The following is a 15442-nucleotide window of genomic DNA, read 5'->3' as shown; positions in this document are numbered from 1 at the left end:
ATCTAAGAATAATGCACACACCACTTTTCATTGTGTTTCAGTGGGTTTTTTCATGCAAATATGTTGCATAATTAAAATGGAAAGTTTGAATGACATTGTTTTGACTCAGTCTGTCCAATGAATTATCACTATCATCTGATGTACATACATATATACAACTTGGATTTTAAGATGTGTAATGCATTTTTAAATTTTTCGGTGAACTATGTAGAATATCGCGATATATCGGGATATATCGCATAATCGGGATATCGCAATTTGTATCATATCGTGGCTCAAGTATCGTGATGCGTATCGTATCGTGAGGTCCTTCCCAATACCCACCCCTAGACAGCACTCACCTGTCATTCAAAACTGTCATGATCATAATTCTGCATAATGTAAAGCCTTAATTTTCTATGTGTCCATAATCTCTAAATGCTTGATCTTATCTAGGGTCACAGGGTCTTTTTGAGGCTATCTCAGCTGTGGGGGTCACCAGTCCATCACAGGGCCACACGCACCCCTATGGTCAAATTAGAATCAGCCTAACTTGCATGTGTTTGGACTGTGGCAGGAAATCAGATTAGCTAGAAAAAGTGAACTTGTTAAGTCCACACAGCAGACAGCAGAGCGATCTACTGAGCCACTCTGCTGCCTATGTTGAGCCTGACACCCCTGGGTCATAAATCTGTTTACTTGTCCTGTAAAAGTTTGGCTTTTGGAGCAGGCCTCAAGTGATCAGTCAAAGACATCGCAGATTTTGGCAGACCACACACCACCACTCATCAGCCCCAAACCTTTTCATCTTGTGCATTTTGAGGTACTATTTTCTGAACTATCACCACTAATATTGTTATTACCTCATTGATTGAGCTTGAGTTGTAAAGTGTCCCTTAATCAGATTTGGTCATTACATTATTTTCTGCTCCTTAATTGAGTTTTTCCTGTAGATCAAATCAACCCACTGCAGTCATGGTGTCAGTGAGCGTTCATGTCGGGTGCTCTTTTGTACCTACGTATCACGGTTACTATATAATATAATAAGATGATGTTATAAATGTACCATGTAACTGTGGCTTCCAGCATCCAAACAGATGTGTCCAACATCTGATTTTTCTAACAGAGGCCCACACAGAGATCCTATCAGGCACGGTAATGCTATTAACTTTAGTGCTGTGACTCACGGTGCTAATTTTTATTGTTTAATCATTCTGTGCTTTCTTTAGAGTTTGCTCTGTTTTCTGTCTTCATGTTTTTCCTTCAGTACCAGCTGACGGCAACTCGTTTGAGTTGCTTAGCTAAAGGAGAAGCTCAGATGATCTTGGTGGAAAACTGTGATGTTCTTTTTATCCTGTAGCTAAATGCACTTTCTAGTAAAAAACATGATGAAACATGACCAGACATTGACGCAGATCAATGGCAGTGCAGAAATGACTCATGGTGTTTTAGCACCATGTGGTCTCAGATGGAGGTCAGCTAACGGGCTACATCGCTGTACTCCTCCATCAACAGAGAAAATCCTTTTCCTGGAATGATGGTGCAGCTGCATCTTGGTTGGATGGAGTTCAAATAGTTACAAACTTCATATATACTCAGCCACAATGAAGGAGAACCAGTGTTCACCATGTGCAACCAAGTCAAGTCCGTTCAGGCTGAGATGAAATCATATAGTCGGCTCTGACTGGATCTTTTTGAGTCATATTTTGCACGTGTGTGTTTTTGTTTTATCGCCTCTGAATCTTTGCTGATGCCACACGAGCAATTTGCCAGCTCACACTAACTTAATGCCAAGCAACACATGACCACCAGCACTGAAACCACCGGTGATGCTCAGTTGTTCTCTGCTCCTCCCTGCAGAGCCAGTCTCGGAGATTTATCGCTCTGTCTTTGTTGTTTCCACAGGGCCTCCAGGAAAGCGTGGACGGATGGGAAGAAGAGGTGAACCTGGTAAGTGAAACCTACGTTAATTGTCCATTTCTCCTCAAACATGCTTCCTCTTCACCTCTCTCTTTTACAATCCGCTTCCTTTTTTCTGGATGAGTGGATGAGTTTGAGCTGAGGGCTGGTAAAGGCAGTGATCCGTGAGTCAGGTCTCTGGATCATAGGCTGCAGTTGGCCTTTTATTCCCCGTTCCTACCTGTCATGCGCCAGCTATAGTGCTAACTTCGACCATGTGCTCGCACTAACGTTGGCCAGATGTCGGCCGCTCTCGCTGAGCGGTAGCAGCTGCAGCAGTTGGGCCTAATGAAAGCCTCTCTTTGCTAACATCACTGATCACCGTTGTGGTGCCACTTCTACTCAAACCACAAAACACTCATCAAGGAACCAAAACGGCACAAAGTTATCAATCTTGCCACACCAAAGGTCATCGTGACAGATAGAACGGATGTTTAACAAGATTGACTCATCCGGTTTTAAATGTTTCTTATTACACACCAACATCACTAAACTGTGCTGCAAAATTATGAGACAATTTAATCAAAACCTGCAGGAGAAACGGGCTAGTTGTGGGAGATTTGGCAGATGGCAACATTTCCAGTCTGGTTGTGATTCATTGTTGTGGGGGTTTAAATGATGGGATCAGATGACTAATTGAAAGATCATCAGTGAGCTTTGTTGCTGAGTATTTTTAAATAAGCGTTTGCAAACTATTTTTTTTTCTTATTGGCTTAGCGGATTGTGCTTGAAACAAAATACTCTTTCACAACAAAGGTAAAGTTCTGTTGTGCCAAGTTTGGAAATACTGGAAATTGTGTTTTAGCTTTCAACAAACACAGATATATGTTAGCAGTATTTTATACCACAGAGGTTAATCTGTGCGCATGGTTCACCGAAGATCTGTGGTTCTCCTAAACAGCTGGAAACAGTTGCTTTAAGAAATCACGCTCCAAAAACGAATTAAATTCAGTTATTATGGGAATTTTTAAGATACATATTTGGTGCACCAGTTTGAAGTTAAAACCATCTCTGTGGGATGTATCCATCGCAACATTGTGATCCACTTTTCTGGCTGCTGTTTTGGTTGTTTTGGTTTGTGTTTTGGACCCGTTGACAATGAAAACAAAGAATGTCACCAGACCTTTTTGTTGAATTATAATTTGACAGGAAAGTCTGTTTTAATGACCCACTATGTCTTAATCAGCACAGACAGACAAAATCCCTCTGATACCCAGGATTCCATTTGACAATCAGCAGGTCGGCTAATTGGTGGTTTTTCATCGGGGTGGTTAGTCTTTCCAGCTGTTTGGTGTTTTTCGGAGGATAATGATCAAGAAGAGATATACTGCTGAGGTTTTAGACAGACCAGGCTCTTGCTGGCCCCGCTCTGTTTGTCACAGATTGGTGGATTGGTCTGTTTCTGATGGGGTGATGTTGCTCCCTGTCCGTTCTCGCTGCTGTTTCTCGGTTTTTCCTTCAGCTGCAGTTACAGCGTGTGGGTTTTTGGTACAGACAGGCTGTTGCACCACCCTCCCACCGATGACTCCAGCACAGCATTTTACAAGCCCAGAAGGGTTTTCTCTTCGAAAAAACAAATGAAAGAGGAGAATATAAACTGAAACTCAAATGTTATTAACAGGAAAGAGGGCAGACAGATTCGTTAAGCGTCTTAAATCAGCTCTCGCTGTCGTATTGTCTCCGGCTCCAACTCTCACTCATTCCTCTCTGTTTTTTACTTGTTTTCCTTTTGGCCTATTTGATTTCCTTTGTTTTCTCTTATTATCCCATTAATACAAACATAAACACCTTCTCAAGTTCATTAATGGCAACTGGTCTCGCTGTGTAGCTCAGGTCACAACGTGTTTGTTTATGTCACCGTCTGACTCAAAAGGTCCTTGTCAAAGTGTCTAGACACCGTCCAACTGGACTGATTTGGTCTTCATGGCTCATAAATCCCAACACCTCTCTCCTCTCCTCTTCATCACTCTCTCACATCTTCAACATCCACTTTCACACCAATTGTTATCCCCCCAAAGCTGCCCTTTATGTTGATTCGATTAGGCAGCTTTGCATCTGCTACAGTTTTTTGTTAACGTCAACTGTGATAAAACGCTAGTAATATTACAACTGCTGCAGCTCTCAGAGTGTTTGTGAATGTTTAGTGCTATATACATGCAAAAGAGCGATATTTTACTAGAAGAACAACAGTGGCATGGTCTCCACCAGTTCTCCAGATGCTATAAGTGTGTTAAGAGTCATATAAATCAGCATCAGGATCAGTTTTAAATTTGGATCAAGGAACAAGCTCTAGAAAATCCTTCATTGTCAAAATGATGTATTCACTTCACAGGGATTTGTGTGGTTTATTAATGCTCTCAATTTCAGACCTTTTAAAACCATGAAACACAAAAGAACTGTTGTTTTTGGTTAGAAAAGTCTAAAAGAAAAACAATCTACATTTTGATGCTGAGGCTCAACATCAGAGCTGAAAAACTGCCCCCGAGGACTGTCAGAGGCATCAATGTTGCCTTTTAACACACAGTGCTTTTCCTCCACCTCATAACCCCTTCAGAAACAAAATCCTGACATGACTTCATCTCGTAATATAAAACATGTCCCATACAGAAGTCTGTTTATCATAACGGTTCCCCCAAATACTCCACTAGCAGCAGCTCTAATGAGCTTGTTCTGAACCATGTTTCGGGGGTTAATTACAGTCATCCTCAGGCGAACCGCATCATATATATGGGTTTTTATGTGGCTATATGTGCCAGTGATTGCTGCACAAGCCAGAGGTTGCTCCAACTTACACATGTTGTGCGTCACATGTCAGCAGAAATGTAAAACATCGGTTTTCTAATCTTTCATTTCTTTTCTCTGTTGCAGGGCCTCCTGTAAGTACTCTTTCATCTCATCCAGGTAGTATCTGAATTGGCTCAGAGGTTTTGACCTTTAAAGAACACACACACACACGTCAAACAAGAGCTGATCATTTTCAGAAAGTGGTGAAACATAAACAGTTTCACACACACACACTCAGACGTGTGCATCGACCATAAATGTTGCGATGGTTCGGAAGAGGGGACTTATTTCAGTCGTCTGTGGACCTGTAACTCCTGCTGAAACTTCCACACTCACAACGGATAAGACACACACACACACACACACACACACAAACACAGACTTGTGTAAAGAGGCCACTCTACTGTATGTGAGATTTTGAGATGTTGTGACCTACTTGGAATGCGTTACCCACTTCAGATTTTATTTTGATTTCCTATTTTGATTTCATGGTCACATGTGGCACTGGTCAGATGTTCAGATATGATTATTGCTTTAAAACAAGCCATGACGATTTTCAGGAAGGGCCAGAACGGAACCACTTGTCCGGCTGACTTTTTAGAAATCCAGGGAACGGCTCAATTGGAGAAAAATGTCTTTGCATCTGGTTTGCATGAGATTAAATCCATGGAACGATGCTGATTTTTTTTTTCCTGAACATGCAAAACATTTTCCATTCCACTTATCACTCAGCTGACTCAAAATGTCTCACAAACTCATCTGCTAATCTGCCAACTAGCTCTGTCCAGATCAAATATATTAGTTCCACTTGCCTGAGTGAGAACAATGAAAACAGTTGAAATCATGTAGTCTTGTCCCACTGTTAGATGTGAGTAGTACTAAAAGATCGGATAGTGGCCAAAACCCTGTTTTCAAACGCTGTCAATCAAAAAATAAAGCTCCTGTCTGAATCAGTAAGAACACATCCTCGATTTTGTCTCCTTTCACAGCAAAAAAGGTAACATATTGACATGACAAGTTAATGTAGCATGTTGTGCGCAGCTGTTGTTTTCTGTTCAACCTTGTCTCAGTGCTTCATGCTTCAATGTCTAACCTCACCAGGGCAAGGCTGGACGGGATGGATACCCGGTAAATTTGATTTTTGTTTATCCTGTCACTCTTCAGTTTACCCAATCATGTCTCCTCTGTCTTTTCTCTGGTTTTATTCCAGCTTCTCTTTCTTTTCTCAACTACGCTTTGACTCAAATGAATTTCTTTTACTGTGATTGTCACCTGTCTCCCTGCCTTGCTCCATTTGCAATTTTTAAGCAAGTTATTAACCAGCAGTGGTGTATCCGGCCCCATGGCTGAGTAGTAAATCAAATACACCGACACTACCAGGTTCAAAAGAAAAAGGGAAATTGGGACTCGTTTGAAAATGAGTGTTTTTTTATTTATTTGTTTATTTGCACAACATAAAAAAAACGGTACAAAAGTTTAAATGAACATAAAAGCATGAAAATATGTGCAGGTGAGAAAGGAAGCCCTAAATGGGCTTATTCAAAGTTCTCACCAAGAAAATACATTGTATTGAAATAATAGCAAGAACAAAAAACAAAAAACAAAAACAACAGCGTTCCAAAAAGATGGATATAAACAGACAATTTCTCGGTGTGCACGTGCAGAAGTGAGTCCACATTAAGTGGAAGCACTTCTAGACGCTTGATCAATAAGGCTGGTCTTCAATCTCTGTTTAAAACTATTAATAGACAGTGAAGATTTTGCGATAAGTATATGAGAGTTCCAGAGTGAGGCACCTCTGTCTTTGATGGAGAACTGACTGCTATTGGTACGACTGAATGAAGAATGGAGATCCTCAAATTGTCTGGTATTATAGTTATGAATTTGTGAATTGGTCTTAAAAAAATCTTTGAAAGTACTTGGAAGCATATTTGCAAGATAAGTGCATTTGTAAATGAAAGCACATGATTGGAGTATGTTAATATCATAGATGGATAATAAATTTAATTTTTTAAACAAAGGGGCAGATGGGGCCAAATAGGAGGCAGAAGTAGCTATTCTTACAAACTTCTTTTGAGTAATGAGTAATTTGTGTAAATTTGATGAATATGTACTTGCCCAAACAATGTTGCCATAAATGAGATAAGGATAAATTAAACTGTAATAAAGAGTAACGAGACAAGCCTGATGGACCAAACCTCAAAGTGTGAACTGTGAGTATAAATATACGGCCAGTAACCCAAAGCTACAGAGATGTAACCCACACAGGTCAAAGTGTGACCTAAAGGTTCAATACCTTCTGAATCATCAACAGTCCCTGTATTGAGCAGAAAGCCTGTTCTTATGTTTTCTAGAGAAATAGTGGCCTCTTGTGGTTTATTAGACTCTTGACTCAGAGTGACGGGTGAGATGAAACAGCTCATGGTGTATTGTTGGTTTGCGGTTTAGACATCATCAAATTGTCATCTAATACTGATGCACACATGTGACTCAAGAGTGGAGTCATGCCATCCAAATCGCTGCAGTTCTCAGGGTACAAGCGTGCCACGTTTTACACTTGCTGCTGTGTCCGGAGGCAGACAGCTCCGCCATCATGTGACCAAACAATCCGGTCGCCAAGGTGATCCGCGGTAGTCACCGTTTGCAGTGCTCCCTGACGCCTCATTGGCTGTGGCAGCATGTGTGTCATGCGTTGGCCCCACTGGGAAAGTCGGGGTGAGGGCAGATTCCCATGCAGTCTGCCTGGCACTGCACGGCCCCGCTGACGGGAAATGTCTGCTGCTAATTGCACACAGGTGGACAGAGTTCACAGATAAGTGTGTGCACATTTGTGTTTGTTTGCCTGGGATTCTATTCATCTTTGTCACTATTTTCACTGGAAATCCTATAGTTTTCTTTTATGTTGTTTGATTTAAAACAACTTCTGAATTAAACAATTCAATGTGTTGCGTTGAAATTGGACAATTGGTTAATTCCTCCACGTCTACGTAGCAGAATAAAGTCCCTAAAGCACTTTAATTGTCTACATCAGGGGTCGGCAACCCGCGGCTCTAGAGCCGCATGCGGCTCCTTAGCGCCGCCCTAGTGGCTCCTGGAGCTTTTTTGACCTTTTTTTCATTTTTTTCGTCTTTTTTTCTTTTTTTTCTTTTTTTCTTCACTTTTTTTCCTTTTTTCTTCTTTTTTTCTCGAAATTTGGACTTTTTTTCTTGACATTCTGATTTTTTTCTCGATATTTCAACTTTTTTCTTGAAATTTTGACTTTTTTCTCGACATTTCGACTTTTTTCTCGACATTTCGACTTTTTTCTCGAGATTGTACTTCAACATTAATCTCGACATTTCGACTTTTTTGTCGAAATTTCGACTTTTTTCTCAAAATTTCGACTTTCTTCTCGACATTTCCGCCTTTTTTCTCGACATTTCAACCTTTTTCTCAAAATTTTGACTTTTTTCATGAAATTTTGACTTTTTTCTCGACATTTACGCCTTTTTTCTCGAAATTTTGACTTTTTTCCCGACATTTCTGCCTTTTTTCTCGAAATTTTGACTTTTTTCCCGACATTTCGACTTTTTTCTCAAAGTGCATAATGAAAATAAATCTCCCCCAGTTCTAACTAATATAGAAACATGCAGCATGTGTTGCCTTCATTCTAAGGCTTATACCTTTTGAAGACTTTTCATTTTTTGCGGCTCCAGACATATTTGTTTTTTGTGTTTTTGGTCCAATATGGCTCTTTCATTATGTTGGGTTGCCGACCCCTGGTCTACATGAACCCATAGTACAACTGAAAGGGCTCGGGTTGGTGGCTGTTAGAGGCAGCGCCCTGTTACGCACAGCGCCATGTGCATATGAGGTACGGTGACTAAGGAGGCCGCGCGTATGAGGTTACAGCAGATTAATCGTTGTTGCAGTTAACATGGACAGTATATCATTTCATTTTGCAGCAGCAGTAGAGATGATCAAGTTTCCAACACTGAAGCCTAAAAGGGGCCATTCTTCTTGTCGGAAGGCACTTTTAGTTTATGTGTCCATATGTGGAGATGTGTGTGGACGGCCAACCACCCACAGTCTCTGTCCGACTCCGTAAGAGAGGCCAGAACTGAGGAAGTGGTCGAGGTCTCTGTCTGAGTGTTTTGCATGTTTTCAGGCCCCTTTGCTCACAGCTCACATGAAGAGGGCATGCAGAGCTCGACACAAATGAGTCAAGTCATTTACTGGAGAGCGCCGCGGTGCTGACTGATGTGCCAAAGCCTTGTGCCAACAAAACCTCTTTCTTTCTTTTCTGTTGTTTAAGCACCCGGCTCGATTGCATTCCAGTAACATTTTCTTGTCCTCTCTCGCCATTGTTGTCTCTCTGCATTAAAATAGATACAACGCATATTCAAGCCATTAACCGCGGGCAGCCTGGGTTTTCAGACCGCGTACATTCACACATGATTCAATTAGTGCTAAGAGCGTTTATTCACATTCACACAAGTACAGGAAGTGTTATTTTGCTACTAAGTACAGCTATTCGGATGCAAATATTGTATTATTCTGCCAGGTACATTTTTGACAGCTGCTTTGATGCAAAAATCTATTTCCAAAACAGATGACGTATTATATGAAATATAAGTAGTTTGGAAATCATTTAAACCATTTCTTTAACTGAAAACAAGAGAGCAACAGTGCATCATATATTCCAAGAGACAACCTTTTTTTGGCATTTTTGCTCATTTTGAATTTTGAATGAGTCTTTAAAGTAAGAGAATGAGATGCAAAAATGTCTGTAAAATTATCTGGAGCTGTATCAGATGAACTCAAAGGCCCACAGATCAGTTAAATCATGGGCTCAGTTCACCACGACTTCTGTAGTCCTTTTTTTTAAGGTTTGCTGGATTTCACAAGCTTGTGGGCCAAACTGAGAAGGTGCAGAGGCTGCACCCAGCCCTCGTGCCAGATTTGGCCCATGTGTGGTATAAAAAGAGCATCCAAGACAGTATGAATATTTAGTAGCAAATGTGGGGGCTCAGCAATTTAGAAATAACATTTTAGTTCTGCAAACCAGAAAACCAGAGGCATATATGAATAATAGTTGGATTGGTGGAAGTTAAGAATACCTTTTCTTAGCATAGAGATTTCATTGTTTGATGTATCATTAAAGAGTCAGAGAGAGTGCATGAGTCTTTATATGTATGGGGCAAATCCAAAACTAGCAGTAAGTGGTTATAATCTTTTTCATAATCTTCCTCACACTTGACTCCATTAAAAACAGACGACATTTAGTGGTGAACATTATTGCATGGACTCAAGAATAGGTTCCAACATCAGTCTGTGAACAAAGCTTGTGACTCCAAGATCAAACTACCCTACAAAGAAAAACGGCAAAAATGGAGATGCAGAAGAGCCACTGCCTTTTCTGGAATCAAGATCATTTAATATGCAGCAAAAAGGAACTATGGATGCTGCATCATCCGGGCCAGCCAGCATCCATGATGGCATGGAGGTGCGCTAGTGTACACATCGTGGGTACGTTTGAGAGGTTATTAATCCTGAACAATATCTACAGCTTTTGGAGCAACTGAGTCTACCAACTAGAAAACATCTTTTTCCAGGGAGAGCCATGTTTATCTCAGCCTTTAAATGCCAAACCACATTCTGTACATATTACAAAAGCATAGCTATGTTGTAAAACTGTCACTGTGCAGATGTGTGAACCAACTGAAAACTATTGGGGCATTGTTCAACAAAAACATGTCTAAAGCGGCCTGTGGAAAACATTTTGCTCTTAAAACAACCGTAATTCATCTTCTAGGTTCTCAAGCGATTTTAAAAGAAGAGGCATTGCAAGTGGTGTGCAAAACATGTGTCCCTTTTCTTTTTATAGATAGGCTTGGAATTTCATCTTGTAATAATAATCTTTAGCTCCATATTTACTACTACCTTTACATATCTACAGCATTATAATACAATACTATTGTTCATTACTCTGGAATTCTCATTTCACAACTGTAGTGTTGCACTTAGATATTTTTAGTATTCCTGTAGCATTATATTTAAAAAATTCAGAAGTAAAACCTCCAAGCACTTCTCCAATACCTTCAAAGATCACGCTAGTTGTGTGAATGCATGTGTGCAGCATTTCTTGTTTGTCAAAAGCACACACTTCATTCATCAGACCGGTACATGCATTTGTCCATGCCCAGTGAATCAATGATGACATGATAAACAGTCTTAATGAACTGAGTTGTGCGTGTGAAAATGTGTGTGCACATGTGGTGATGTGTGTTTTCTCTCCTTGTGCAACCTCTGTCCCATCTTCCTCTCATAAATCACGGCCAAGTGGGGTTTCAGAAAAGAGCATTTGTGCCGTCAAACAGTCAAAGTCAGGCGCACTGACGGAGCAGCGTAGAGCGCTAAACACACGCTCACACGCTCTACGACCGACTCTCATTTGTATGCGCGGTCATCGGCGTACCCAGCCGCGAGAGTGTTTATGTGAGAGTGCCAGTCTGTGACAGACAGCCGCCCTCACTCAGCAGAAACAGGCCAGGGCCTCCATTGTTCAGCCTTCCAGGCTGCTGAGCACAGATTAAAGCCAGACAGTCCCCCCAACAACATGTCAGTAATTTTCTTTCCCAAATACGGAGCACTCTGGTATGCTTTCTTCTGCTCTTTGGTTCTGCTTGTGCCATCTGCTTTTTTTTCTATAGAAGATGTCATGTTTCACAAATTGTGCACATGTACAAATAACAATGCTTTTTTTTCACTATAAACAGCATAAACGTAACTGAACGGACCATGAGTTGTTCAAAGAGACATTTGATGTCTGTGTACAAAAGATTCAACAACATTGGAGAGAGGAGAGGGTCCGTTCACACCCACCTCTTCCTTTAGTCTGATCTCTTACAGTTAGGTTAATGACTGCAACACATTACCATGTGTGCTTCTGGCTGAGGCGTCTGATCCGATGTGCAGACACCAGCCTTCCTGCTGCATCCCCAGCAATTACACCCTTCTGGATAATTAAGAGTCTTCACCGTAGGGAGCATTGTAAAGAAAGCGAAGACACCATGCCCTTTTTCATGATTAAGATGAATAGACACACACACACACACTCGACAAAACATGTACATGTGATTATTTCACACACACAAGCCCTTTTGTCGGCCAAGTGAAGCTCAAGAATGCATCTAATTGGTGAGAAAGTGAGGGGAAATTCCTTTTCTTTTCATTTTTTTATTTTCTTCTGCTACGAGATGCTGCAGGGTGAGATACGGGTTGACAATGCACACAAAGATGCACATTCACATGAAGGGCATTATTTCATTTTCCCCCACATTAACTTGCGGTTTCCGCGGTTATCTCAGGCCTATTTGCTCACTTTTTCTTAACAGTAATCTCATGGTTTTTTCTCCTATTTTTTTCTCTAGCCTGATCATTTGTGGTTTGCGATGAAGAGATTTTAAAAGCAGCCCCCTCTCCCCAACCCTCAGAACCCCTGCCACACCCTCTCCCTGTCTCTTTTCTTTTTTAGTTCTGCCTTTATTTGAATTCCGAGTTTTTGCAGGCATTTTCATGCCTTGCATGTATGTTACAGTTATAGAACAGAAAATACCTGAATTGCCAGACATCACAATGCTAATCCTTGGGTTGATGTGTTTCGTGTATTCACATTCATATATACCCCTTTCAGCTCTTTTGCCATTTGGTTTCCATCTTGCCACATTATCAGTCTTAAAAGATCTTCTTTGACTGCCATGCTTTTTTTTTTTTGTAGCTTTGCTTCAGAAATTGTAGCACACAATACATTTTTTACTATAAGCTACTTTAATACCTTGCACAGGATGTCATATTCCAGACAATGCATGACAGGTTGTGAATAAACCTTTTGCACACATGTCTTCAAAAAAGGAAAAGGCACAGCAAGAGTTTATGGGCTGCTGTGCTGCTTGTTAGCAGGCATAAATCAGATTTTTTTTTTTTTGTTGCATGGGGTTCAGACTCAGCAGCAGTGGATGACCTCACAATGTGCTCTCCATCTACTCATCCTGATGACTTTTGAAAGACCATTGGTAAATGCTCCCAGATGCAGGGATATCACCATGTGTGCAGAAACCAGGACACATAGCCAGAGATCTGGACCTGGATAGCAGGGGAAGCTCAGCAGGACATTTCACAGCTCATTCAAATGATCTCAATCATGACATGATAAACCAGGTGTGATACAGTTAACAGAGTGGTGAAAATACCGTTTTGCACAGCTCTGGATCCAGCATCCATTGAAGGAAAAAGGGGAGCGTGTCTTCCTTCCTCAAAGTGCTCTCAGCTTCAGGCAGTCATGTTAAAACTATTGCCGCTCGTTTGGTTGCAGTCATGTGTTTCACTCCGGTCTCAGTCTAGAGCTGATTTCACAGGGGTCCCCCCAATAAAACCCCATCAGGAGAGAAACAAAGGATTTAAAAAAAAAAGAATCTTTAAATTTATGAATGAGTTTATAACCATGTCAGCACACAGTCACAGAAGCTCCTTGTATCACACCTCCGTTCTTCTGTTTCGTCCTCACATCCATCAAAGATGACTGCTTAAAGACATATAATCACCTCTGAGACTGGTAAAACAGGCTCATGGCAGAAGATGAGGAGAAAAGTCAAAGCATTTGCAATCCAGCTGCGGTTTGATGTGATGACTGTTGATGCCTTGCAGTCTGCAAATCCACCAGGACTGTGCAGGGTAGACCAAACCCTTACCCAGGGGACCCTGTAAACACCGTTAGCTAAACATCAAGAACCGTTCCTGAAGAGGAAGTCAGCATTAACCTTTTACTACATACATCACATTTAAGTGTTTTTGGAAAGTTTGATCCGAGAGCCAAGTGTTCCTTTATGTTTAAGGGGGATGTAAAGGTCTGCGTCTTTGAACTGAGTGCTGCTTTACAGAGGAGGTTCAATGACTGCTCAACTGTTTTTCTTGAGGTAAACAGAGCGAACAGCTCCAACTGCTGTTTCAGCACTTCAGTGAGGTTGCACAGAACTTTACTCAATGGCCTTTTAGTTTATATCTTCACCGCAAACACACACACAGTAGACAGACGTTTTTATGGTGGAATACAAGACAAATTCCACTTCCTATTACAATTAATTATAAATCCCAGATTATAGGAAACCACAAGGAGTTTTAGAGTGCTTGTGGACAGATTCAACATGGGGCAGGATATACATAGATACACATTTCATTCAAAAAAAATCTTTCTTCCTTTTACTGCCTTTTCTTCCTTCCTTTTTCACCCGTTTTTGTTTAATTTCTACATGTGCGTTTAGCTGTTCCCTCTTCTGTCTTTGCAAATCCTCTTCATTGTTTCTCCTTAGGCTAAGGTGATTTATATCGTCTCATGAGAGTTACAGAGACAAGACTCAAACATGATGAAATACTAATAAGTAACAGCTGGTTTAAGATATTTTGGAGCGGGCCCGTCTCGTCATTGGATTTAAATCAGTTTTTTTTTCAGTGTGTCTTAATTTGATCCTTCATTTTTAGCAGACTCTGTAAATAGCTTTGAACACAGTCATTAAAGGAGCAGTTTAATACTTTTGGAATTAGTCTGATCTGCTTTCTTGCTGAGAATTGGATGAAAACATGTATACAAATGTCATGTTTGCTCTTTAAAGTTAAAACACTAAGATCACTTACCACAACTTAATTCAGAGTTAATTTCAGAGTCTGTAATTGAAAATTGTGGTTCTATGAGGGACTTTGTGGACCTTTTATCACTGATAAGCACTTTAATGTAGCAATTTCCTGGCGCTAGCTCATTACTGAGTACACATATCTCTCAACAACCTAGATGATAAATGTATTTTCTTTGGCCATGTCAGATAAAGAGGCTTTTCCTAATGGATACATGTCATCTTTTTCTCATCGAACGTTCCAGAAAAATGTACAGTACATGACTCATAAATCAGAAATAAAGTTAGTAAGACCGATTCTACTTTATTTTATTAGGTTTTGTTCTTCACATCATTGGTTAGGTTTAGGTAACATATTAGGAACTTGATTAGGAAAAGATCGTATCTAAAAAAAACAGCATTTCACAAAGAGCAACATTTAGTGGCATGGTCGGAATTCTTCCATTTGAGAATGTTAAGATGATATATACTCATGTGAAAAGAAAATACCCCCTCTCTATTCTAAGGTTTTATATATCTTTTCTGGACATAATATATATTTAAGAAAAGAAAAAAAAACATCTGATTCTTACCAGACTTTCAAACTAAGTAAATACAACTTCAGACAATCAGGAACGTCACATATTCTGCCAATTCAGTTCAAGAGCTCAACTCAAGTTCAGTTCATTGAAATTTAATTCAGTTCAGTTCAATGAATTTCCATTTGTATGACTTCAAATCACAACAAATGTCATGGAGTCAGAATCGAAACGCTTTTTCCGTCATTGAACCGTAAATACTAAATAATTACTGCTGGCACTCACTGCCATCAAATATAAGAGATTTTCATAAAACATGAAATTCACCGCAAAAGTATAAAAGAAAATGTGTACATCTAAAAAAGAAAAAAAGTTACTAAAAATATACTAAATAATGAAGTGCAGTATGATGCCTACTCCAGAGCAGCATTGCATTATGTAAATAGTGTAGGTTCAATACAACCCATAATCCTTATCAATTAAATCCCATTCTTATTTAAATAATGCCAATTTAAAGAAAATAATTTAGTTAAGGAA

The 15442-nt window shown here is 40.1% G+C and overlaps 1 protein-coding gene across 1 annotated transcript in view; it reads left to right on the top strand.

The window, feature by feature from the left end:
• The window catches only part of LOC133446932 (collagen alpha-1(XXIII) chain), a 144251-nt gene that overhangs the window by 100922 nt on the left and 27887 nt on the right, over nt 1-15442 (top strand). The window contains exons 3-5 of the mRNA XM_061725155.1: nt 1885-1929; nt 4807-4814; nt 5824-5850. Of these exons, the coding sequence (XP_061581139.1) occupies nt 1885-1929; nt 4807-4814; nt 5824-5850 (80 nt within the window). The remainder of the gene's footprint in view (nt 1-1884; nt 1930-4806; nt 4815-5823; nt 5851-15442) is intronic.

The sequence above is a fragment of the Cololabis saira genome, chromosome 7 (genome assembly GCF_033807715.1).
Source record: "Cololabis saira isolate AMF1-May2022 chromosome 7, fColSai1.1, whole genome shotgun sequence".
Lineage (NCBI taxonomy): Eukaryota > Metazoa > Chordata > Actinopteri > Beloniformes > Belonidae > Cololabis > Cololabis saira.
This window is presented reverse-complemented; position numbering and strand designations above follow the sequence as displayed.